This window comes from Xiphophorus couchianus, chromosome 7 (assembly GCF_001444195.1).
Source record: "Xiphophorus couchianus chromosome 7, X_couchianus-1.0, whole genome shotgun sequence".
Classification (NCBI taxonomy): Eukaryota; Metazoa; Chordata; class Actinopteri; order Cyprinodontiformes; family Poeciliidae; genus Xiphophorus; species Xiphophorus couchianus.
Window position 1 is genome coordinate 189,226 of NC_040234.1, and position 25,614 is coordinate 214,839.

Consider the following 25,614-nt stretch of genomic DNA (forward strand, 5'->3'; position numbering starts at 1 on the left):
AAAGAAGAAAAAGAGTCTAATGTTGATCTAAAGTATGTAAACTAGGTGTTCCTGTTCAGGGTTGCTAAATGTCCTCTGGTCTAATTCCTTTTCTGGGTTGGAAGAATAGGAGTCTAAAACATAGTTGCTCAGGTAGTTTTTCTGGATTCTAAGTTTGCTCTAATAACTGTTCTGGGTTGCTAAATAAGTGTAAGTAAGTATCCTCTGGACTTTCTAAGTATCCTCTAAATTTGTAAAATTTAGAGCATACTAAATTTTACTATTATTATTACTTCTAAGAAGTATAATTTTGGTCTAAATAATGAGTAGTCTACAGTTTATAAAAAAATAAGCTAAAGGGCGACTAATTCCTTTTTTGGGTTAAAAGTGAATACTCCACAGTTTCTAAATAATAAAGGGGAATAAAATAAAAAGAGGAAAGGACACATTATGGCACATAGCAACATTCAGACAAAACAAAGACATGAGTGAAGGCAGTGACATCACGGAGCCTTGAAACCACGTTGCTCAGCCTCCCAGCAGAAGTCCGATAAGATGTTGTTTTCAAGGAATGTCCTTGGGAGCGCTCAGCTCCACAGCTGCATGGATAACAGGAGGGGGTGAGATAGGAAGGAGCGTTATGTTTACATATCTTCAAGGAGATTGGAAATATGCAGCCCTTCCAAGGCAACAGGGGAAAGCCAATTCAGATACAGAATGTCTTAGGTCGGGTAGATTATAAATTTCAATCTTCCCTAAAGTCTCTCCGATACATCTCAGTTCCCAATCATCCAAATTAGTTTGGTTGTTCCACTGAACCGAAACTAGCAACTTCTCCAAGATGTATTCCTTTCCATTAGTGAGTTTTAGAGTCCTCAGCCCAGCTGAGGACTCGCATCCAACTCACATCCAACTTGCGTCTCTGTCCACACCAACGGTCTGAGTGTCTGCTAGTTCAGCCAAGTTCGTCACAAATTTGTCGATAAGCCAGGTATCCGCAGGTAACAGCAGAAACCCTGTTATCATGAATAAATCCAGGGTGTTTCCTGCCGGGTGTGTCCCCTGTGGCCACTCTTCTCGTCGAGAAAATTTGCATTGAGAGACCAGTTGAACAGATCCATAATTTGTAGATTTGGAGGATGTGCAAAGAAAGGCTCCAAAAATATAGAAAAAGACAGGACAAAAACAGAGCAAGCAGGGAAAGGAGGGAGCAGAGAAAAAAAGCGTCTGCCTTCACCGAGAGCAAGAGGGAAAGAACTACAATATACTACAATGTAATGTGACTGCTAAGTTATTATTTGATGGTGTTGAACATGAAAATGTGTTTATTGGGTTAAAGATCTATTGGTGTCTTCCTTGAGGTCCTGCTATATTGTGGAACCACAATTTAGTGCTGTTGAAAGACATTGTTTTTGGATGGATACTGAGATTGAACTTCCATTGTTTAATTGTTTTACAACTGCAATAATTGTACAAGACTGAATCAAGTCAGTCCATCATACAGAGTCCAAGTCAAGGACATTGCATTCCAAATCAATCTTAATTAATATAAATTGTTGTCAAGTTCAGTTTATTCATCAAATTGATAACATGATCCTCACAGGCCTGCCTGCTGTGTCCAGGTGACAGTGGGTTTGTTGAAGCAGTTGTATGATGACGTCATCAACTCCAACTCCATGGCGATAAGCTAACTGCAGGGTTCCTGATATGTGCTTGTCTGCTTATTCAGGTGGGCCAACAGGAGTCTCCTTTATCAGGGTTTCCCTCAGTGTATTATAAGCCTGGTGGCCCCACATGCCTTACCTGCACCCTGTGCCAAGTGTTGGTTGTTTTAGAAAATAAATAAGTAAAAATCTCTTAATATATATTTTTAAATAAGCCGGATTGCAAGTGTCTCTGTTGCGCTGAGCGTTTCACTGGCGGAGCAGAATTATTCCTATAAGATAGTTTATAGTTGACGTATTTACTAGGACACAAAGCCGGGAGAGGACCAATCACACCACTGGCGTCTCTGTGCGTTGTCTCGCGCCCTGTCGCTGTTTGATGTCTGAAGTGTACCTCAGTGAGGATCACACACGTCTCCAGTTTGACACAGGTCAGCCTGTATCAAACTGGACACAGGCTGACCGGTATGGATATCTATATGAACCCCTTGTGAGAACTTATGTTTCTTTGCAGAATTTTTCATCAAGGTAGGAAGGAGTCGAGTTTAAAACCCACCACATTATCTCTGGTTATGCAGCTTTATGTTAATCCAGGTATATAACCTGTCGCGCTTTCAGAGGTGCGCGTTGAATGAGCGGTGAGAATAATTTGTCTTTGTGAACAAAGAATTATGTGCGGCGTTTACATCTCAACACATTGCCAGCACTTGGCTCTGTGTCTGCACTGATCAAATGTATGTATTGGTAACAGTTGGCCGGTGCGTTAGTGGTTAAGCGGTTCAGCCTGTGGAGGATTGTTCGTGTTCACCTTGTAGATATGCTGGTTTAATTTGATCATTTTTTTACTATTATTTTTCTGTATCAAATGCTTTGTCCACTTAGTCAGCCAGAGTTAATGCATGTGGTTGTGTGTCCATATCAGAAATACTTGTCCTATAAAACTTGGGCATCCAAATTAGTTTTTGTGGCCATTAAACGTTCAACAGACACAAAATGGAAGAGCTACTAAATTCACATAAATTAAATCTTTGTTTGTCCCTCGGTATCCAGCAAAGATCTACAGTGCAGCGAATTCAACTCATCATGCAGGGCCTGTCTGAGGCTGCATTCAGACCAACCCAGGACAAGAGTCCTGAATCAGACTCTAATCCATTTGTCTAGAAAGTCCGATTTTTGGGGGGGAGGTCAAAATGCAAATTTGAATTCCAAAACGGACTTAAAAAGCAAACTCTGATCCGTCTAAAAACCTCGGTCTCGGTCTGGTTGAAGTGAACTCTTAAAACGGTAGAAAACCTGTCTGAATGCAACCTGACTAGAGACTGTTCCAAATGCAGTACTTAGACAAATTTTAATGTAATTATTAAATGTTAAAGTTCGGTCAACTATTCAATAGAGTTAAAGTACTTTCTATTTGAGGAAACATATAAGAGGAGGTCACATTTGACCTTTTTGTTCAATGTTATTTGTATTGTTGGATGTTGGATAGTTGATTTATTTAATTTTGATTATACATTTATTGCCATGTTCTTGAGCAACAATACTAATGATGTTATTTATATCTTGTACCTTGTTTGACGTCTGTACACATTGGACATCATTTCTGTGAAGATGGAGGCTCTCCTGCGAAGTGCACGCCGCCTCATATGGAACCATCTCATATGGGATTGGTGATCGGCTTATACTTACATGATCAGTAAAGGGGTTATTAACCCTAACCCTATTGCTGATCTTATCTTCATCAGGTCTGCACCTTTGTAGTTAACAACATTCACCCCACTGTTGCCAACTCACCGATTTTCTTGCTATATTTAGCAACATTTTAGACAAAAAAAAATTCATATCAGCCAAAATCAAAATCGGCAGGTCAGGCTTTTTAAAGATCAGTAACCAGGGATCGGCCAGAAAACTGCAGTCGGTGCAGCCCAACTTAAGATGGAATACATATGCACATATTCATGACATTCTTTGATTAAATTAATTACTCTTAGGTGTAATTACAATAGATAAAAATTGTATTTATACCAGCTGAGTCATTCTCTCTTGAGAATGTGGATCAGTACTGGGTTGATTCTGTCTTCAAACTATTTTAATTGCAGAAGTTTCACATAACTCATGAGTTGATGTAAAAATACAGTTTGTTTTAGATGCATAAATTATCAGCACCAAACAACATATCGTCAACTACAGCTTAGAGTAGCTCATCGATTTATTAATGCACTAGCCATGTAGCCTGATGGTTTGCTAGACAATATCAAACATTGAGAAGTTTTAATTATTGATATCAAACGTTATCAAACATGTTTTGAAGGCAAATAATCTCAGGAACATCCAGGGTCAACCACGAGAATCAAGTCATTTAAAGTTCAAACTTAGCTTCACACAAATACAAACATTTGTGCTATCAAGCTAATTTTCAATTAGCACTTCCACAAATCTTCCTGATAAACATTACATTACCAACACACATTAAAACATACTTTTATCTTGACTTCTTCTCCAGTCTTCCTCTTTCTTTTCTCTTTCCCTGAAGGATAAATCATTTTTTGTGACATTGTTTTGATAACTTATCTTCTGCTGATGCTTTGGAGGTTTGGATGCGCTCTGCACAGCAGCTCATATTACCGCTCAGTGCAGTACCTACCGCGGCCTCCAGGGGGCCCCAAGAGCAATTTATTTATTTTTCTTTTTGCCTATATAAGAAAGATTTCTACATATTATTATCAAACATATATTAGTGTTAAAAAAATCACAACTTTATCATGAATTTATGTGTTTTTGTTAATATAATCACACAGAAATCATTACTAAAAAATATATATATATATATTCCACTTAGGGGGCCCCCTAGCGCCCTGGCGCCCTAAGTGGCTGCTTAGTTTGCTTATGCTTTGGGCTGGCCCTGGTGTAATGTATCATCTGTGGAATGATCAATGCCAAATACACCCAAGAAGGTCAGATGTTAAGTTAAGCCAATTGCAGGGGAAGGTTTTTCATTCATAATATGGGACCTACTCCGAGAAAATAGTGCCTCTAAAGTTATGGTCCAATAGTGTATAACTCAAGCGATATGACTGGAAAGAAAAACATGGAATAATGTGATAAATTTCAGTCTAACATAAGGACTAAAAAGTTAAGTTTTGCACAGTTCAATCTCTCTTCTGCGTCTATGTACATTGTACTCCCACATCCTCATCATGACTACAGTTATGAACACCAAATTCACTGTGTGGACAGTCAAAGATGTCAGACTCTGCTCCTGTGCATTGCAGCTCATCCAACAAGATCCTACCGGTACCTAAAAACAGACATGCATTAATGAGACACTTCTTTAAAGAAATCTTTATTTAAGTACCTGGCTAGTCATAGGATGGTATTTTGTTCGTTCTCTTCTATTTATGTTCTACTTATGGCACAATTTATTTTGATTTGAACTATATTATCTCAGAAAATATCAGGAGAATGGTGATTCCCAAAAAGTATTAAGAAAAGATTTTGATAAAGGCCTCTCTCTATGTACTGAAGAGTGCTGCATCTCTCAGATCAGTTAATTGGCTTTTTGATCATTTTCTACTTCTCTACTAGGGTACTACTTTACTTCTGAAATGAAAGTCAGCCGATGTTTGTTCTGCTTCTTAACTACTTGTATTTGTATTTCCATTTTACAAAATTTTTTTCCACATCTGAGTGAAAAAGCATCCAAAGTATACACATATTTACACAAAAATGGTGACAAGCTACAGTGTAGCTACAGCTGTCCTATACTGAGTGATGGTGAGTCTGCCATTCAGTCTCAGCCACCAGGCCTTCTCACCACCAGCAGGTAAGGCAGGTGAAGTGTCTTGCACAAGGGCACAATGACAGACGGATGAACCAGCAACCCCCCAGTTATAGGATAAAGCCCTACCTCCTCAGCCACTGCTGCCATAGGGCCCCCAAAAATGGAGAATTAAGATCTTTGACTGAAAAATAGGCTGAGCATGCTTGCTTACCTGGGGTAGCAGTGAAGGTGGAAACAACAGACTGGAACCCTAGCATCTTACAGATCACTCTCCCATCTAAAGTTCCAAAGCTGTCATCACAAATGGTGCCCCAGATGTTACTGTGCATGACTTCCACTCGTCCTCTGTTTTTTCCAGGCACTAGACGCACTTTGACTGGGGAGGCACAAAGTTTAAGATTTAAAGTCATTTGGATGTGAATTAACACTAATAGAAATGACTAACTCTAAAAGAAAAGACATACTAGCCAGTATCAGATAAAGAAGCATTGTAATGTCTGAATTCTGATTGGCCATATTTCACATATGTTGGAGGAATGGAAAGATGTATAAAAAGAAAAACTAGAAGCAACTGACAGAGTGCAGGGTAACTGCAAGACAACTATTTAACATTTTCACCAGTATAAAACAGTTGTATGTAGAAAAAAAACCTGTGTCAAGCAATAATTTATTAATGGCTAATCACTTAATAATTCTATCCACTTTAAGTGTAATAAAGGGAGTAACACACCTATAAAGTAATAATGATTACAGTTTTGTCAGTAATCTAACAAGTTATTACAGTTAAATCATACAAATCCATTTGTTGGATTTAGTTTGTTTTAATTCTGTACATCAAATCATTCCTTCAGCCAGGATATGTACTATACAGCTCATATGTCTCCAACTATAGTTTCAAATGCTAAGGATGTACATGCCGCTTTTCCATCTATGGCAACAAATGAAAGCAGCTGTTGCTAGAGCCTGATTCATCTGGCTGCACTCGCTGATGCTCTAATCGCTGGACCACTTGGGGTAACGTGAGCATGTGGCAGGAGGAAGGAAGCTGGAATGGAGACCACACAGATTGCAGGACTGTTCTGAACCACACTTTCCCATACTTTTACTAATTACCACTTTCTCCTACTCTCCAAAATAGTAACTATGATTTCTTACCCCATTAATTTGGTTTAGTTGATATTTACATCAACAGATCAATTATGTCAAACGTCTTTTTGTTTTTCGTAGCTGCTGTGTTTAAACTGTGCTCTCTGCTATAAGTTACTTACTCTGTTTTCCTGACTCGCCCTTTTCTCCTTGCAGTCCAGGTTGACCTGTGGGTTTGAGGGAGTGGAGGAAAAAATATTACAGCTAATTCAGTTGATTAAATAGTTGGTAAAAGTTCACAACAAAATTAATCTTACGGTTTGACTAAGTATGTACATACCCTGAGTCCCATTAAATCCAATAGGTCCTCTTGCACCTGGTAAAACAATACAAAGCACAAACAATACATTGAAACAAAAGCTGTTGGGATTTTTTAAAAAACACATCTTTTCAAGCATTGTAAAAAAAAAACTTTGCTGAAAGCCAGACAGTTGAGAGAAAGATTCATAATTTTTCATAATTTTCTTTCAAGTCAGAAGGTTACAAACATTAAGATGATTATACCCTTAAACAACATGGAAAAGTCCTTGTGATAATGACATGGTTCTGTGAGCCTCTGTCACTTCAAACATTTAATTCAGTAGTGAATTACTTGTCTTTTATAGAAACACTTGTTCTGTTCCATCTAGGCATAGAACCAGCTTTGTGAGGAACTAAATGGGTAATTTTATGCCTTATTGTATCCCTCCACTAAGTTTGACTATGTTGGTTTTGCTTTCAGGATAACAACTGATGCTGCCAGCTCCATCGCTTGAAACAGATGACACTAAATGGTTTTTGCTACCCAATATTTGGTCCATGAATGGAAGATAAAGAAAAGACATGCAGAGATGAGGCAGTTTTGAACTCTTTTGTTTGCCATTCTGCAGGAAACTAACTGAAAGAACCACATAGGTCTATTTCATTCACATAAAAAAAAATTGTCAGTGTGTTTTAATAGAATTTGTGCTTTGTTGAGGAGGAACATCATTGTGGGCTAACTCCCTTATGACCAAAAATCTCAACTTTGATTTAATGTCTGTAAAATACTAAGCATTGTCTGACAATGGCAGAATCCATCTGCATACTTGTCATTGACCTATATTTTTTAAAACTTTATTTAAGACAACATAAAAAAGAGAGAGGTACTTCAAATTGGAGCTCTAAGCATGGTTCATAAAATTTAGGTAGTCAGCTATGAGCATGAATATTGAATTACATTTAGAACTAATTCTTGATAAAAATAACTGGATCTCCTAAGGTCTAGTTTATACTTGGGGACAATTTCTAGATGCTTGACAGCACCATGCTCAATGTTTATCTGATCAAAGGGTATGCAAAGAAACAGCCTGGGAATGATCAGCTGTCAATCTGTCCAATCAGGAAGAAGACTGTTGCAGTGTTCTGGAGGTGGACATGCTTTGTGAAGATTTGGTCTTACATGGGTCAGTCAAAGAATAGAATGGAATAGAATAGAATAGAATAGAATAGAATAGATTAGAATAGAATAGAATAGAATAGAATAGAATTCAACTTTATTGTCATTGCACTGTCACAACTACAAGCAACGAGATGTAGTTTGCATCTATCCAGAAGTGCTCTACGAGATATAAATATTCATTTACAGATGTACAAGACTATGTGTGTATGGACTATAAGGGGTTATAGCAAAGAGATATAGATATTGTGTATAAATATAAATATGGGAGCTATATGCACAGATTATACAGAATATACAAGAATGCTAGGGAATGGATTATAGATAAATAATGGCAGATAAAATTTACAGGTTGTATGTGTGTGTGAAGAAAACAGTCCGTGATGTGTGTGTGTGTGAGGATAGTCCATGTGTTATTGTTGTATGAGAGGATAGGGGAGTACAGTCCTTATAGATTATGTTTTATGTCAGGAGGTGTTCAAAAGCGTGACAGCTGTGGGAAAGAAGCTGTTCCGGTGCCTAGTGGTTCTGGTCTGTAGGCTTCTGTAACGCCTCCCAGAGGGCAGGAGGGAAAAGAGTGTGTGTGCTGGGTGAGTGGAGTCCTTTGTGATTTTCCCGGCCCTTTTCAAACACTGCTTCCTGTAGAAGTCCTTGATGGCAGGGAGCGGTGCCCCGGCGATATACTGGGCAGTTTTCACCACCCTCTGCAGCGCCTGCCGGTCGGAGACGGAGCAGTTCCTGTACCAAGCTGTAATACAGTTGGTGAGGATGCTCTTAATGGTGCAGTGGTAGAAGTTCGTGAGGATCTCTGAGGACAGGTGATTCTTCCTCAGGGTCCTCATGAAGAAGAGGCGCTGATGCGCCTTCTTAATGAGTTTGGAGCAGCTGGTCGTCCAAGTCAGGTCCTCGGAGATGTGGACTCCCAGGAACTTAAAGGTGTCCACACGCTCCACCACTGTCCCCTTAATGTGGATGGGTGGATGTGGGTCAGCATTCCTCCTGAAGTCCACGATAAGCTCCTTGGTCTTCTCGGTGTTCAGCTGCAGGTTGTTTTTGTCGCACCACTCAGCCAGACGGTCTACCTCCTCCTTGTAAGCGGCCTCGTCATTATCTCTGATGAGGCCGATCACCGTGGTGTCGTCTGCAAACTTGATGATGGCGTTAGAGCCATGGTCTGCAGTCGTAGAGGAAAGGACTCATCACACAGCCTTGTGGCACTCCGGTGTTTATGATGATGGTGGATGAGAAGTGGTTGTCCAGCCGGACATGTTGAGGTCGACTGGTCAGGAAGTCGAGCAACCAGTTACACATGAGTGGACTGATGCCGAGGAAGATGACTGATTCCAAAAGCAATATAAAAAGCGAAATTATAGTTTTCAAATGTAATCTTGGATTAACAGTTTATATCCTGATAAAATGTTCTTTGGGTTAGAGAGGACCAGCCACAGTTTATTTCTCTCAGATCCACTGTTAGTGGTTGCAGGCCACACATAATCTGTAGTGAAAGGGAATTTTCTTCTTTTTGTCTTCTCACACCAGAATGGAATGCAAAGAATGAAAATTACTTTCTTTGTTGTGTAGATAGAACGTAAAGCTGACATTGTGGCAGATGTGTAGTGGTTATAAAACTATTTTAGACAACCAAAAGGGAAAACGAGATCTAGTGATCTGCGATCGATTGTTTTGGTCTTTCAAGTTCAGTGCTACAGACAGATACAGTAAAAGATAGCCTAAGTTTAATGAAGTTTAAAAACAATGTATTTTTCTTTAATGTTACTTTTCCGGCTATGTTTGTTTATAATTCTTGAAAAGTTCAACCTTTTAGATTTTAAGTTATGAGAGTTTAATCATTCGAGTTTCGATTGGTTTTGTCTGATCGGATGTAGGGCAACACAACGCTTCTGCTCCTCCATTATAACACTGGAGACGAAAGCAGTGACATCGTGTCCGTGTTTTCATTATTCCATGATAATAATTAAGAAGGTGATTGTGGAAATTATTAAACCGCTAACATATATCTGTAATCTGTCATTTCAAACAGGAATATTTCCAAATAAAATGAAAATTGCAAAAGTAATCCCACTATATAAATCGGGGAATAGACATGATTTCACAAATTATAGGCCTGTTTCATTACTTCCACAATTTTCTAAAATTGTGGAAAAAACATTTGTTGTCAGACTAGACAGTTTTCTTAGTAAACATCATCTACTGACTGAAAGTCAGTATGGATTTAGGTCACAAAGATCCACAGCAATGGCAGTTCTGCATTTAATGGAAGAGGTGACCAGTGCTTTAGATAAAAAGAAACATGCTGTTGGGGTATTTATTGATTTGAAAAAAGCATTTGACACAATTGATCATGATATACTACTCAGAAAACTTGAGTGTTATGGTCTAAGAGGAGTAGTGTTGCACTGGATGAAAAATTATCTCAGCAATAGGCAACAATTTGTGCAGTTGGGTAATTTCCAATCCTCATGCTTGGATATTGTTTGTGGTGTCCCTCGGGGCTCGGTATTGGGGCCAAAATTGTTTATTCTGTATATAAATGACATATGTAAGGTATCTAAGAGATTTAACTTTGTACTATTTGCTGATGACTCAACCATCTTTGGCACGGGTGAAGATTTAAGAAAGATGTTGTTTGAAATGAATCAAGACTTATGTAAACTGAAGGAGTGGTTTAATATTAACAAATTGTCACTAAATTTAGATAAAACAAAGTTTATGTTGTTCGGTAAGTTGAAGAGTGATTTAATAATACAAATTGATAATATGATTGTGGAGAGAGTGACTGAAATTAGGTTTTTGGGAGTACTGATTCAAAACAAGATCTGTTGGAAACCTCATATAAGATATGTCCAATCTAAATTGGTAAGACGTATTGCAGTCCTTGCTAATGCTAGAAAATATTTAAACTCCTCTGCCCTATACATTCTGTACTCCTCACTTATTTTACCTTACCTAACTGTGTGGAAATTTGGGGCAACACTTACAGAACGTTACTACAACCACTATGCACATTACAAAAAAGAGCCATTTGTTTAGTTCATAAGGTTGATTTTTACTGTCATACCCACAATCTATTTATAGATTCTTATTTATTGAAATTCACTGATTTAGTAGAGTTTCAAACTGCACAGATTATGTTTAAAGTCAGAAATAAAATATTGCCAGAAAAGATTCAACAATTATTTTCCGATAGAGTGGGGGGATATGACTATAGAGAAAACCTTAACTTCAGAACTTTGAAGGCTCGTACAACAATGAAAACATTGTGCATTTCGGGGGTTGGTGTGAGGATCTGGAATAAACTCTCTAAAGAGCTGAAGCAAAGTCCAAGTATGAGACATTTTAAGAAAGGTCTCAAGGCAGCTATTATTCAAAGTTATAAGGAAGAACAAGGGGGATAATCCTGGTTGGGAACTAAAACTTTAGGTATGATGTCATCAAGTAGGTGGCATGTCGGCGCAGGTGTGGGTAAATATATAAAGGTATGAAAATAACAGTGTATTTTGTCTATAAGCAGATGGGTGTGTGTATATGGGTGTATGTACGTATATATGTTTGTATATGTAAATATATATATATATGCATGTGTACATATGTGTATGTGTGTGTATGCACTATGTTCATCTAGCTGAGGAAATCTTATTATACTTATTTCATTTGTCAGAAAGTATATCGGACATTGAAAATACTGTGATAAATTACAGCTGGAAAAGGGGTATGACTACATAAGTTATACTTCAGCATACTCCTTTTCAGACTTATAATCACCGATGTGATGTGTTTTTGTTTTTTGTTTTTTTCTTTTTAAAAGAAATATATTATGTACTTTGTGTCGTTTACACTGTCGGTGAAAGGTTTGTCTGAAATAAACTAAACTAAACTAAACTAAACTAATTCCCCTACAGGTAGAATCATTACTCATAAGGGGCGTAACTGATGCAATGTATATATTTCACACTTGAATGTATACTTTATTATGAAGGGGTTTTGTGTATTGTGCTAAAGTAACGGACCGCTGCTGGACGTGGCTAACAGCACCCCAATTCACACTTTTGGATCGAGGTTGGTGACTGTCTGTTTCAACAGACGTCAGTTTCAGTGGGACTTTGTAATAACTTCTGTGTCTTTACCAATTTTGTGTGCGGATTTTTTGTGTGCTTTTAGGTTATTAGTACATGTTGCTAATAGCTGCTTAGTAGATGCTGTATCTTTTGATACATACCCCTGTAAACTTGGCGGCCATCGACCCCTCGCCAACACGCTTGCCACAGGTGATGAGTATCAGCGTCTGTTAGCAGAGTTCCCATCTTTAACGGTTCCCACATTTTCTGCTACCGTGGCAAAGCATGGGGTTGAACATTGTACACCTATGGTCGGTCGACCGGTTTTTGTGCGAGCGCGCCACCTAGACACCGCTACGTTAGCAATAGCGAAAGAGGAGTTTGCAAACGTGGAGCGTCTTGGCATTGTACGGCGCTCCAAAAGTCCTTGGACATCTCATTGCACATGGTTCCCAAAGCAGACAAGGTTTGGCAATCCTGTGGGGATTTTTGGCGCCTTAACAACGCAACCAGTAATGACAGGTACCCAATTCCTCACATTCAGGACTTTTCTGCCCGCCTGGCTGGAGCAACCATTTCTCTAAGGTGGACTTGGTGCAAAGTTACCATCAGGTGCCAGTGCATCCTTTAGATTTACCCAAAACCGCAGTTATCACGCCTTTTGGTCTTTATGAGTTTTTACGGATGCCCTTCTGTCTTAAAGGCGCAGCGCAGACTTTCCAGTGGCTTATGGATTTGGTCCTGCAGGGTATTCCGTTTTTGTTCGTCTATTTGGACGACATATTGGTGGCTAGTCCCTCTGCGGAAGAACACATGATGCACCTTGGTCAGCTGTTTATTAGACTCGGTGAACATGGCCTGATTGTGAACCCAGCTAAATGCCAGTTTGGTCTGCCTGTTGTTGAGTTCCTGGGACACAAAATGTCTTTCTCAAGGGGCGATTCCCCTACCTGCAAAGGTTGAAACAGTTTCTGCTATTCCACGCCCTTCCTCAGTGAAGCCCCTGCAGTAGTTTTTGGGGATGGTAAACTTTTATAACCGTTTTATCCCACGGTCAGCTAACCTCGTGCACCCATTGTATGAAGCACTTAGAGACAAAAAATTGGACCAGCAGATAGAGTGGACCCCCGAGAGGGTGCATGCATTTGATGATGCCAAAAAGGCTTTTGGTCTATCCATCTCCAGTGCCTCCCGTGGCTCTGACAACTGATGCCTCTGATTATGCAGTTGGGGCCATTGTGAGCAATGGGTTAGACCCATTGCTCACAATGCCCTGGCTCGGGCATTTATCTCCTCCTTTAGTGTGCCATTGGACTTGACCTCTGACAGAGGTCCCCAGTTCCCTTCAGAGTTGTGGACTGCAGTGGCAGAGAGCCTTTTGGTTTAACTCCACCGTACAGCTGCCTACCATCCGCAGGCCAATGGTCTTTGTGAGAAGTTCCACTGTACAATGAAGGCTGCATTGCAGGGCTCGTTGGTGGATAACAGCTGGATAGATCGCCCGCCTTGGGTTCTATTGGGCCTGAGTTCAGCTCCAAAAGAGTACCTGCGGTTGTGTTTAGCTGAGTTGGTCCAGGGCCAGCCTTTGAGGGTACCAGGGGAATTTCTTCCAGGTCCAGCGGGTTCGGTTGATTCCCAGGGGAGTAGAACAGTTCTAATTGGGGAATCTAGATCTTTTGCCCCGTTGGCAGCACATCACTGCCTTCCACAGGTGTTTGTGCCAAAGGACCTAATGTCTGCCGAGTATGTATTTATTTGCCGTGACTCACACCACTCACCACTTCATACGATGGTCCATTCCATGTTTTGGAGAGGGGACCTAAGGATTTTTTGGTGGAGTTGGGGGATAATCAGGAGAATATTTCAGTGGACCGTTTGAAGCCAGCTCATGTGTTACCAGGGGACCCAGTTGAGTTGGCTCAGCCACCTTGCCGTGGTCGTCCCCCAGTTTCTTTACCCACTCTTCCAGGTCCTCCCTTTCCAGCTGGTTTGTCCCCCTCAGATGGACAGTTTGGTAGCAGTCGATCTGGAGAATTATATTTACGTCTTTTTCTGCTGACTTCCACAACATGACATTTTTTCTTTCTCCCATTATTGTCGCAGTTAGCAAATATTGATAAATGCAGTAGTCCTAACTGACCAAAAATATGGTAAGGAATAAAGTGATTGAATCATTTTATACATTACTGTAGAGTCTGTATATCTGTAAACAGATTGTATTATATGCACTTGTTTTCTGTCACTTCTAAATCCTGTCAATAAACAAACTATGACTTAAATGCTCTGCAACTATATATTGTGGAATGTGAACAAGCAGATGACCTGGGGGTCCCCGAGGGCCAACACTTCCAGGGTCTCCTTTTTGTCCTTTTAATCCAGGTGAACCAGGCAATCCAGACTCCCCTGCAGAAATGAAGAACAAAATGTATTGCGTAAATACATACACCTTTACAAACATTCTGTTGTTGCTAGGATACAGACACAACACCCCAATGCATTTGTGACAATATCTGGTGATTTTAATCATGCCTCACTCTCTTCAACACTGCCAACATTTCACCAGTTTGTCAGTTGCTCCACTCTTGAAGCAAGATTTTGGATTTGCTTTATGCTAATGTCTCCTCTGGAGAAATCAAATCATAATATTGATGATTTCTGCTCTGATTATGAACCCCTTGTTAAAGGGCTACCTGTTAGGAAGATGGCTGTTAGGAGGTGGTAACAGGAAGACATTAACACAGTGGTGCTCAAAGTGGGTCCTCGAGGGCCGGCATCCCGCGTGTTTTAGTCTCTCCCTGGTTTAACGCACCTGGATCCAATGATGGCTCATTAGAAGGCCTAAGAAGAACACTGACCTGCTGAGAAGGTTGTTATTACCACCAGGGAGAGAACTAAACAGGATGTCGGCCCTCCAGGACCCTCTTTGGGCATCAATGCATTAACACAATTTTGGATACCTTTCTGTCCAGACATTCCAGAGTCACCTTTTTCTCCACGAGGGCCTGTAGTCATAAAAATAGATAACACAAGACAAAAACTGTAAGGAAATTGTCTACTGCTAAACCAGAGGGACAATAATTTATGAAAGAAACAAAAAAAAAGCTTTACATGCTGACAGACAAGGTCGGTGTGTATTCATTCTTATGAACTACCATTCATAAGAATACCCTAACCCCTAACCTACAACCTTACCTGGGGCTCCTGAGTCCCCTGGCTCCCCCTTATTGCCTGGTGCTCCTGGATTCCCTGCTGAACCTGTGGGACCTACAGTGGCACACACACATGCGCACGCATAAAAAAATACACACACCAAGACCAGCTGGTTGATATTTTTCAAGATTTTTTTGTTTGACCAATATGCCATCTGTGAAAATATGTTCTGTCTTCCCTTTAAATAGCAGCATGTCAGCAATATTACTGATGATCATCAGATTAAAGGGGGAAGAGACACTTCAATATTTCATAACAACAATCTGCTGACACATTTTCTGTTCAGGAGTTAAAGGAGTTCATATATCTATCCTTATTAAGCATGTAAAGCAAGAGATAAGTTTAATTTGCTTTTAATTTTGGTTCACTGAACTCCAGTTTTAGTTCCGTTTTCCCTTATGACAGTAAGGGTAAACAGGACTGTTTCCTCACACTGTCCTGTGATGGAGTGTGAATTCCGCTTTTTACCCACTGATCTCTAGACATAGATCCCAGCTGACTGGGACTGGGACATAGAAAAGTACCAACAGAGAAGATGGTTCTATATGTCAGCCATAACAAAGATTATGCCAATTTCAATTTGCAAATTTCTTTGACCACTTTCCATACATACATCATTAGTGTAACTGAAAACTAAAACTCACCAACATCACCAGCAGCTCCCTGTTCTCCTTTTCCCCCTTTAAGTCCTGTTTCACCCTTTTGACCAGAATGGCCAGGAACCCCACTGTCACCTGTCAAAAAGAAGCACTACATACAACCCTTTTCTGTTGTGTACAACGCATCACATGAAATGAAAGCATCTTACGACACTTTCCAGTGGCAAGTTGCTCTCTATTACTACGGAAGCCCGTTTCCGCCACTCTGTTAAAATAAATAAATAAATAATCTCAAAATAATGAGAAACTATCTCATTATTTTTGAGATACTATCTCATTACTATCTCATTAGTAATGAGATAGTAATGAGATAGTATTTTGAGATACCATCTCATTATAATGAGATACTATCTCTGTTCGTGGCTATCTCATCACCGGGAGGTGCTGGTGCCTCTCCAGCTAATGTTCCGGATGAGCGGCGGGGTCACCCTGGAGAGGTCGCCAGTCTGTCACTTAAAATTTTAATAGAGGATAGTGTGCCTGGTGTAATAGCATGAATTACCACTTTTTTGTATCAGTTGGTCACAAGGCATTTATTTACAGGAGTATTTGGTTCGGAAATTTACAGTCCCAATGTAAACCTCCAAGCGCTTGAGGAGGGAGGAGTAGAGAAGAAAACAAGAACAACTGTGGCAGTTACTATACTGCTAAGGAAAACTGTAAAGTCAGGTTTCCAAAATTTGTAACACAGTTTTTCTCCAACAAAGGTGAGTACATAGACTGTGAGAGATTATCAACCATTTAGCACAGTTAGCTTAGCTACAGACTACTGTTGGCCTCCATTTCATTTAATGAATGAAGGAACAAATCTACCACCATATTCATATATTTAACTTGCACCTATACTTTCTTAACAGGTGAGTCAGTCAGTAGCAGCTCTGAGCCCGATACCAGCATAACCTTTAACCTTTAACCCCTGTACCAGTGAAAAAAGGTGAGCAACTTGTGTTCAATGACAAGCTAGTTAGCATCATTACAGGGAGTCTAGGGATTTCTCTCTCTTTGCTCTTTTTATAATTTCACAACAAAAGTATGTTACCATAGCAACAATCTTGTTGCTATGGTAACATAGCACCAGATGATGCTCTCAGTTTAATCTTTGAGTTTTAGCTGTTCCTTAATGCATCTTAGTAAACAACAATTACATTTGACTGCTCAGTCAATTAAACTTCCAGATTTCACTAAATCCAAGGTGAAATGGGTTAGGGAATGGATTAGTGGATTAGCACATTAGTGGTGCTGATGTTTGCAGCAAGAGGGGCCCCTAAATCAAATTCTGCTCAAGGCCTCATTCAGCATTGAACTGGCCCTACATGATGAGCTAGACCTGCAGCACAGCGCATCTCTGCTGCTGGATGTAGAGGGACAAACGGGAGATTTAATTTTTGTGGCTTTAGTAGCTCTTTCATTTTGTGTCTATTGAGTTTTTAATAAGCACCACAGAGATTGTTTTGGTTGCCCAACCTTCATGGAACAAGCTGCTATGAGCTTCGCGCGGCTGCGCAGCAACTCTGCCTGAGTTTAAGTAGACAAAGCATTTGATATACATCATGTTGCCACAAAAAAGAAACTGACATAAAAATAAACCAGCTGTCACGAGGCGAGCACGAAAGCTCCTCCACGGTCTGAACCACCGGGCAATAATGCACCGGCTAACCAGAAATTCAGACTTTATCAACGCTGAGAGAGACAGAGAGTTGAGATGCAAATGCACACGCTGCATGCTTTGTAATGCTTTGTTCACAAAGAAATATTCTCAACGCATGCTCAACGCACACCTCTGTACCTATCAGCATCCTGTATATACTTCCATTTGGTAAAATGATCAGATAAGAGGAGTACAATTCCACTGTTTTACTCATGATACACAAACTTTAGACATGTTTTCAGAACGTAGACATTTGGATAACTTTCAGACAAAACAAACGTTTAAAACAGACTAAGTTTCTTTTTTATGGAAAAGAAACTTAGTCTGTCAATTACACATCTAAAGGGTATTAAAGGACCTTTGTGTTATTTTTAACAAGGATGTTTCTTGCTTAATATTCTAATTAGAATATTATGCAAAAGAGTAATATTTCTTTCCTCTCATCTCAGAAAGTGAAACTTGTGTAATATATAGAATCATCATACATGGAGTATATTCCAAACTTTTTGTTCCTGTAATTTTGATTAATATATTTATCAGATATAAATGAGAAGCCAAAAGTTTGTATCTCAGAAAATGAAAACAGTCTGGAAAATGAGATTAATGGAAATTTATGGAGTCACATCCTCATCAGCTAATTAACTCAAAACAACTGCAACGGTTTCCTGAGCCTTTAATGTTTAAATAGACTCTCACTGTGGGTCAGTGAGCTTCACAATTAGGGGAAGACTGCTGTCCAGAAGACAATCATTGATGGCCTTCACAAGGAGGAGAAGACACAAGAGACCATTGGTGAAGAAGCTGGTTATTCACAGATTTCTGTATCTAAGGATATTACTATAAAATTGAGTGAAAGGAAGAAGTGTGGTAGGAAAAGATGCAACAGGGAGAACTGGAGCTATGAGAGGATTATCAAGTGAAATCTATTCCATAAAATCCACCAAACACAGGTGAATACAGGTCTGGTCCACTGGGTTCTCTGAAGTCCACACTCAAAGGACATGCTAAAGCACTTCATGCTCATTTCTGCTGACAATCTGGATGGAGATGCTGATTTTATTTTCCAGCAGAAATTGGTAGCTGCCAAAGATATCAAAAGCTGATTCAATGACCAGCTTCTGCAACCGAGGATCGGACCGCCAGGGCCCCTTCCCTCGGCCAGCACCTATCCCACACTGCACTCAACCCCTTTGGCTGAGTGCAGCCTACTGTTGGCCTCCATTTCATTGAACCAGGTCATTGGGTTGAGCTGAACCCGGTTCTTGAACGCCTCATCCACCGTGGTTCTGAAGGCCCACATAAACCGGGTCAAACATAACCTTTGCTGTTAATGAAAGCAAAGGTTCATGGGCTCATGGGAGGGGGGACCAATGTCTCCTCTTCGGGCTGAGCCCGGCCAGGCTCCATGGGTAAAAGCCCGGCCACCAGGCGCTCGTCATTGTGCTCCACCTCCAGGCCTGGCTCCAGAGTGGCGCCCTGGTGACCTGCGTCTGGGTGAGGGAACTAGAGGGAACTAGATCCATTGTTATTAGTCATCATAAGGGGTCTTCAGGCTGCGCTTGGTCTGGTTTTTCACCTAGGACCTGGTGCCTTGGGTGACCCTGCCAGCGGCATAAAGCCCCAGACAGCATAGCTCCTCAGATCATATGGACACTCAAACCCCTCCACCACGATAAGGTGGCAGCCCACGGAGAGGCCAAGGAGAAGCGGCCAAAATGGCTACCGTGATACAGGAAATTTATGGAAAAACACTAATATGGGAGCATGGCAGGAAAGAGGGGTAAATACGGTAGTTTCCCAGCCAAAACAGAAGACTTGACAGATATGACCTGAAGTCAGCCATAAGCTGTATGGGCTTCCATCCCATCTGTGCAGTGCAACAGACAGGTTGCCTCCATGCCACACCACATTGATGCAGTATTTCATGCAAGAGGAAACCCGACCAAGTAATCAAGAAATGTTCATACTGGACATTTGTGTTAAAACGTCTGTCTTTGATAGCAGATATTATAATTTTCTGACATTAGCTTTTGGTTTTCTTTACTTGTACACTATATTCATAAACAATGCAAAACACAAAAGCTTCAGATATTTCACTCCACAATTAATGAATTTCAATAAAATATCCATTTCACTTTCTGAGGTGAATGGTAAGCAATATTGCAGTTTCACACAATATTGTAATTTTTTTAGTTCCAGTTCATATCCAGAACTAAAGGAGCCTTTTAGATGAAACATCATCAAGAAACAAGTTCACTTGTGGCTATTTAAGCACTTAGGATGAAAACATGGATTCATTTATTAATAAATGGAAAAAATATATTTTAGCACAAGGCCACCTGTGAAACAAATTGATCTGGATTCTGTCCAAGAGAGTAAATCTCCATGTCCATATTTTTTGTGAAATCAAATCAAGAGCAAAGCAACTATAACAAACGCCAATAAACTTTTAAAATCGGTTCTTATTAGTCATGTAACAAGACAAACTCTCTCCTAAGTGGTTGCATCCTTGGCATACCAGTAGCAAAAGCAAGGTTCTAAGGCTGGAGTGATCACATATTTTAACTAATCATAATTCTCACAGGTCATGTTATGTGAGACTAACTGTAATTACTGTATTCAAACTATACCTCTAATTGTCCAAAGACCAAATTAAACCACATATCAACCACTGCTGCAGTGTAAAACCCCTTGAAATAGTTTTGTTTTTGTTAACAACATGCCAAAAACCAAATGTGAGCAGTAAGAGTGTGGCCAAACAAGACACTTGTTCTGAGAGATGCACTCAAAAATCTGAATGTGACTCTTCCCATTCATGTTAGTAATGTCCAGTTGAGATGGACTCACCTTTTGGGCCTCTCTCTCCTTTCGGACCTTGTAGTCCGGGTACTCCGTTTGTACCTGGTGGGCCTAAAAGCACAAAATAAAGTTATTCAAGAGATATATTTGACCTCAGATTGGTTTCTCAACACAAATGTTACTGTATGTAACTATGATGTAAATTTTTAACAAATGTACTAAACCATGCATATATATGTACCTGTTTTGATTTGAATGTTTGTTAGTTTGTTTTCCAGGTTGTGGTTGCTGGTATTGAGCAAGTTCAGGTCAGCCCTTAATCTTTGTAGCTGACCTTCCTCACCACACAGACTCTTGACCTGTTATCATGGTAACCAAAAGATATACAAATGGTTTACATGTTAATAATCAATAACATGTTACATATAGCCTAATTAAAATACTTACATTGGTCATTATAAGTTCTAACTTATTGGAAGACACATTTATATTTTGAGTTTTTGAAATTATTGTTTTTGTGACTCAAGTCTGCACCTCTGAAAACAAAACTCAGAACCAGCTGCGTTAATCTTCTGTGAAATATACAAATGTATGTGAACCTGATTTTGCAAAACCCGTAAGTGGCTTCTCAGACTGTTGGCTTCTTGGCTGTTGTTGTGGATTAGAAGGTTGAGGTCAAGGTCGTTGTTGCAGAGGGCGCTATGATGAGACGTTGGGCTCTGTGGCTCAGGGCTCGCTCCCAACACAACTACAGCCAGAAATAAAAAAGAAATAAAATAGCACTTCTTTCATTAAAAGATTTAGGGTTTTCAGGACTAACATAAGTTACATCATATTTACAATTTTCTTTAATTGTTGTATCTGAATTAAAACTATCTTAAATCCGAACTGTGATTTTAGTCCAGATTTTTTTGTCTAAATATTTGTACCTTTATAAATGAGAAAGGCATCAAGCGCTGTCTGTAAGATGACCCAGATAATTATCACAGTAAAACTCCAGTGTCTTCTGGAGGGGGCTGGTTTCAGATCTGAAACACAAAGAAAAAATGCACATTGACAGATGTTGATCTCTGTGAAGCAGGAGAGAGTTATTGCTTTGTTCGCTGTAGGAAGACATTTATAGTGCAGATCATCAAATAGAAAGAAATTCTCCTTGTTTTAAAGTAAGATATATTTGGGCGTGCCACTTAATTATCAGACAAGTTTATGTAACTGAAATATTGAGCTACATTAGTTATTATAGTCTTACACATTTACAAATGCAGAGGAAATGTTTCAGCCTCTAGCAATATAAATAAACTGAACATATTAACTGGTAGAAGGTCTTACATGCCTTGAGCCAATGCTGTAACCAAGCAGGTATTAACTGAAGAAGGACTCAGTCAAGCTGCAACATTCTTATTCTTTTTTGCTAAATTAAGCCATATACCAGTTTATGTGTTCACTGCTCTTTTTACACTGTTCCGTTTTAAAGATTTGAATCTTTTCATTAAACTATGTGATTTAGGTAAGTAGTCCTTGTTGTGCATTCAGAATAACAAAGTTCTCCACATAAAGAGCAATTAATGAACATTTTTGCTGAAATTTAAAATTTGTGTAGTGTGACAGTGAGGTGGTGATGCTGATTTTTATTGTACTTTTTGAAAGTGTAACCCCACAAAATCAATTAATTGAAAATAGTAAAAAAAAAAAAAAAACAGTTCTTTGTGTTTCTTTCCTGCTTTCAGCTGTTCATATAAATGTTGGCATTTGTTTTCTATTGGATTTCAGGTGAAAATTTTAACAAGCTGCACAAGTTATATTGTACAGTATGTGAAACTAAATCTAGTTATACTCATATTTGGTTTTTTGGAAATCTGCAAATTTCCTGTCATAACTACAGTCAAAAGCAAACATTTTGGCAAAGTAAAACTGGTCAGAGTAAAATGACAGCCTTTAGTTGTGTCCACTGTATGGAAATATTCACGGTTAGCTAACACCAGTAGTTTTTTGTGTGTAATTTCCCAATATCTAGAAGTTCTCCATTAATCTGTTGTGAGAGGTTCTCACTGGTGCTCACCATCATGCTGGAAGCTGTAGCGCTCGCTCCTGCTCAGCGACATGTCGAACAGTGGATTATAATGTGTGACCTGGTCCATTGTCTTGTCCACTGCTGTCTCCATTCTCACTACAGTTTAATGTCTGCCTTCCTCTTGCTTAAGTAGTTCTTGATGTTGGGAAAATAACTCCTCTCAGGATTGCAACATAAGACTCATGAAACTGCATAGATGAGCACAAAGAGCGGAAGTGGAAAAACTTTGATTTTGACTCTGTGTGTGTTGAAGGGCTGGGGTATTGTGGGGTATTGTGGGGCAGCATTGGGCATTATAGGTACAGGATATTATTACAAATGTAATAACACCCTGTGTCTACGATACAGAGACAGAAATAAGCCCAGCTCTTCTTTTCTGAGAATGTTGTATTAAATACCTTTAAAATGCAGTGGGGTTTTTCCCTCATCAACTCATTGGTATCTGCCTTGATTTTTCTTTCTTTAATCAAGCTGGGAAGAAAATGCTGATATGCCAATTTGATTTTTCAAAAGTACAAAATGTCCAAGCATGACTCGTTTTCTTTTAAATCAGAATGCAGAAGTCGCACAGTGTGGCACAATGCCATACAACATCTTCCAAAATCTTATGCTTTGGAAGGTGAAATCTGAGAAAGATTTCAGAACCTCCACTAATCAGCAAATGGAAAAAATGATCTGGAAAATTTATAGCCCGGAGCAAATTCCATTTTCTCTGTCAAGAAAGGGGAAGAATACCAGTAAACTAGATGTCCTGTAATAACCTGTAGTCTTGCTTTCCTGACCAACAAGGAACTTGAAGGATAGAATCTGATGGACTCAGGATTCTTGATCTGATGTATTCCATTTACATCTGTTCATACATTTGCAGCCTTGTAGGCTCAACCTTACACACCTGTCTGTTATGATGAGCTTATCTGTCTGTCCTTATGTTTATTCTTTTTGTTTTGCTGTTGTTTTTAAAAAATAAAAATGAAGCCCATGTACTATTTCAATCAGAAGGAGTTTAAAATGTTTAAAACACACACACACCTTTTGATCAACATACACTTTTACTTTTGGGGGGATTGAGGGAAGGTATTATTATTTTTGGGTTTTTCATTTAGCCTTTTGGTAAAAGTAAAACTGAGTTTTTCAGCATATCCTAAAATAGAAACGCCAGTTCAGATCGAACTGCAAATTAAAGTTTGCTAAAGGAGACTGAGATATTTAAAAAGAATGATCCTAAAATGGTAATGATCTTTAAGGTACATAAAACTTTTTTACAGTATCTCACACAGCGGTGCCCCTGAAGCTTTGCTCATGGAGGGTGCTCTAGGATCAGGCTCTTTCTGGGTAATATTTGTAGACAGTTCATTGACCTCCCCAATAAAGTGATCTGTAATAGTTTTTTCTCTTTTTTACTTTGATCATTTATGGTGGAAAAAATAGAGAAGCTAAAGGGATTTTCTTACTGACCTTTCAACCAACAGTCAGTGACTACAATAGTTACTATAGTTTGTGTTACAGAAAAAAGTAGTGATGTGTTACAATAAATTAGAAATCTGAATACATTTTGTGTCAATAATAAATTCATACTTTTTAATATAAAATGCTTATTTTCTTCAGTGTTTCTCCTGAGCTCAGAATAGATGTAATTTAGAGCTAAATATGATCAAAACTTTTTTTGTGTTTCTGGTGTTTAAAGACAAGAAACACAAAATCTCCTCAAAGTTCAAGATGACATGGCAAGTGTGACTCATTACTGTTTAAGTTTATTTTACTCCTGTGTCCGCCCCAAATGACCTCTGCACACATTCATGGATTTGGCGCAGAGTAGAAGGACTTTGGGCTCTTTTCAGAAGAGACAGCTCATTCGGCTCCCAAATGGCTCTTATTATCATCTGCAGTCTCATATTTTACCATAACTTGGCAAATATGAATGTTTTGCATGATAAATCATTTTGCAGTCAATGTTTCCTATACAAGAAGCCTAGGCTTATACTTCCTTAATTGTTCTGTTATGAAAGCACACATTCATACTTTGTATATTTTAAGTAAGTTGTGCTGATTTGGCGTTTTTATACAGGGCTGCATTATTAATGACGTTCCGGTAGCGTTACCTGGGCGTGTGGTTGTTCGACGCCGTCGGTAGGTTTAAACATTAGTCTCTTAATCAGAATGAATTGTATGTTTTTTATATTGTTTTTATCTGGTAGGTTTGCACCAGATCTGCTACACCAAGGTTGATCTCAGAGTGCTGGTTAATACGATGCAGGTATGCAGTGATTTTTAATGTGTTTTAAATTAACTTGATTAAAATTATTTAATAAGTATTTAGTAATTTTTGTGTGTTTGTTTTTACAGTGTTGGCACTGCTTCCTGCTGTCCTTTTAGAGTTTGGTTTTCTGTTAGTCCGCCCAGTTAGGATTGTTTGTTTCTTCTATACTTGTGAGGTCAGGCTAACAACTTTTCATTTATTTTGTTTGTTTTGTCCTCCGTTTGTTTCTGGGTCACTTCCCTGATTATCTATATCCTGTGTCGCTGTTAATCTTAAATAGTTGAGACCTGATCCTGTTGGTGTGATCTCGGTTTGAATTGCATGTGATCATGTTTGCAGTGAATCCAGTGCATCTTAGGTTTGCAGTGAACATTGTTGTGGTTTATGCGGTTTGTCCGCCTGAAGTGGTTAAGTTCGGGTCGAACATTATCGGCGGATAAAGTTAACGGGGAATCCCTTTTATGTGTGTACCAACAAATGTTGTTAATAATTAACTTCGTTCTGGTTGTTTATTGCCCTTCGGCTTGACTGAACTATAACAAAAGCAAGAAGTGAATTCAACTCAAATAGCCACTTGATGTGTCGCAGGTTTCTGGCTTACGCAGTTCCAGAAATACCAAAAGTCAAAAATGCAGTTCTTTGTTGCTTTCTTCCATATTCAGGCAAACAAGTTACAGGATTCTGCTGCTTCTCCTGCTCTGACTACTGTCTGACGGCTTGATTGATTCACTCACTGACTGACTGACTGTAGACTGGTAAAAAAAAAATAAAAACATGTGACCACCCACGTCCATAATGAGCAGTTTCTTCTTCTTCTATTCTATTATAGCGGATCGCAAGCAACTTTAATGTGCATACCGCCACCTACTGTACACAAGTGTGTAGCAACATTACTTTACATCTATCAAAT

At 39.2% G+C, this 25,614-nt stretch overlaps 1 protein-coding gene and 1 long non-coding RNA gene across 4 annotated transcripts; one reads left to right on the forward strand and one right to left on the reverse strand.

Moving 5' to 3' along the window:
- Window positions 1-3,831: 3,831 nt before the first annotated feature.
- Window positions 3,832-22,626, reverse strand: marco (macrophage receptor with collagenous structure). 3 transcript variants are annotated; one of them, XM_028023438.1, is made up of 13 exons: window positions 22,436-22,626; window positions 21,306-21,404; window positions 20,976-21,124; window positions 20,618-20,735; window positions 20,425-20,487; window positions 15,915-16,004; window positions 15,253-15,324; window positions 15,045-15,062; window positions 14,383-14,463; window positions 6,848-6,883; window positions 6,690-6,734; window positions 5,633-5,797; window positions 3,832-4,938 (listed from the first exon to the last, which is right to left on the reverse strand). In XM_028023438.1, exons 1-13 carry the CDS (start codon window positions 22,536-22,538, stop codon window positions 4,808-4,810), a joined length of 1,170 nt encoding a protein of 389 aa, XP_027879239.1. In that variant the 5' UTR covers window positions 22,539-22,626; the 3' UTR covers window positions 3,832-4,807. The 3 variants fall into 3 exon arrangements, with proteins under 3 accessions (XP_027879239.1, XP_027879238.1, XP_027879241.1); XM_028023437.1 differs by having other exon boundaries at window positions 15,018-15,062; window positions 22,436-22,623; XM_028023440.1 differs by lacking the exon at window positions 15,045-15,062 and having other exon boundaries at window positions 22,436-22,625.
- A 120-nt stretch (window positions 22,627-22,746) lies between these two features.
- LOC114148276 (uncharacterized) lies at window positions 22,747-25,198 on the forward strand. The gene is made up of 3 exons (XR_003596244.1): window positions 22,747-24,574; window positions 24,643-24,701; window positions 24,791-25,198. It is a non-coding gene; the product is annotated as an uncharacterized LOC114148276 (long non-coding RNA).
- Window positions 25,199-25,614: the final 416 nt, after the last annotated feature.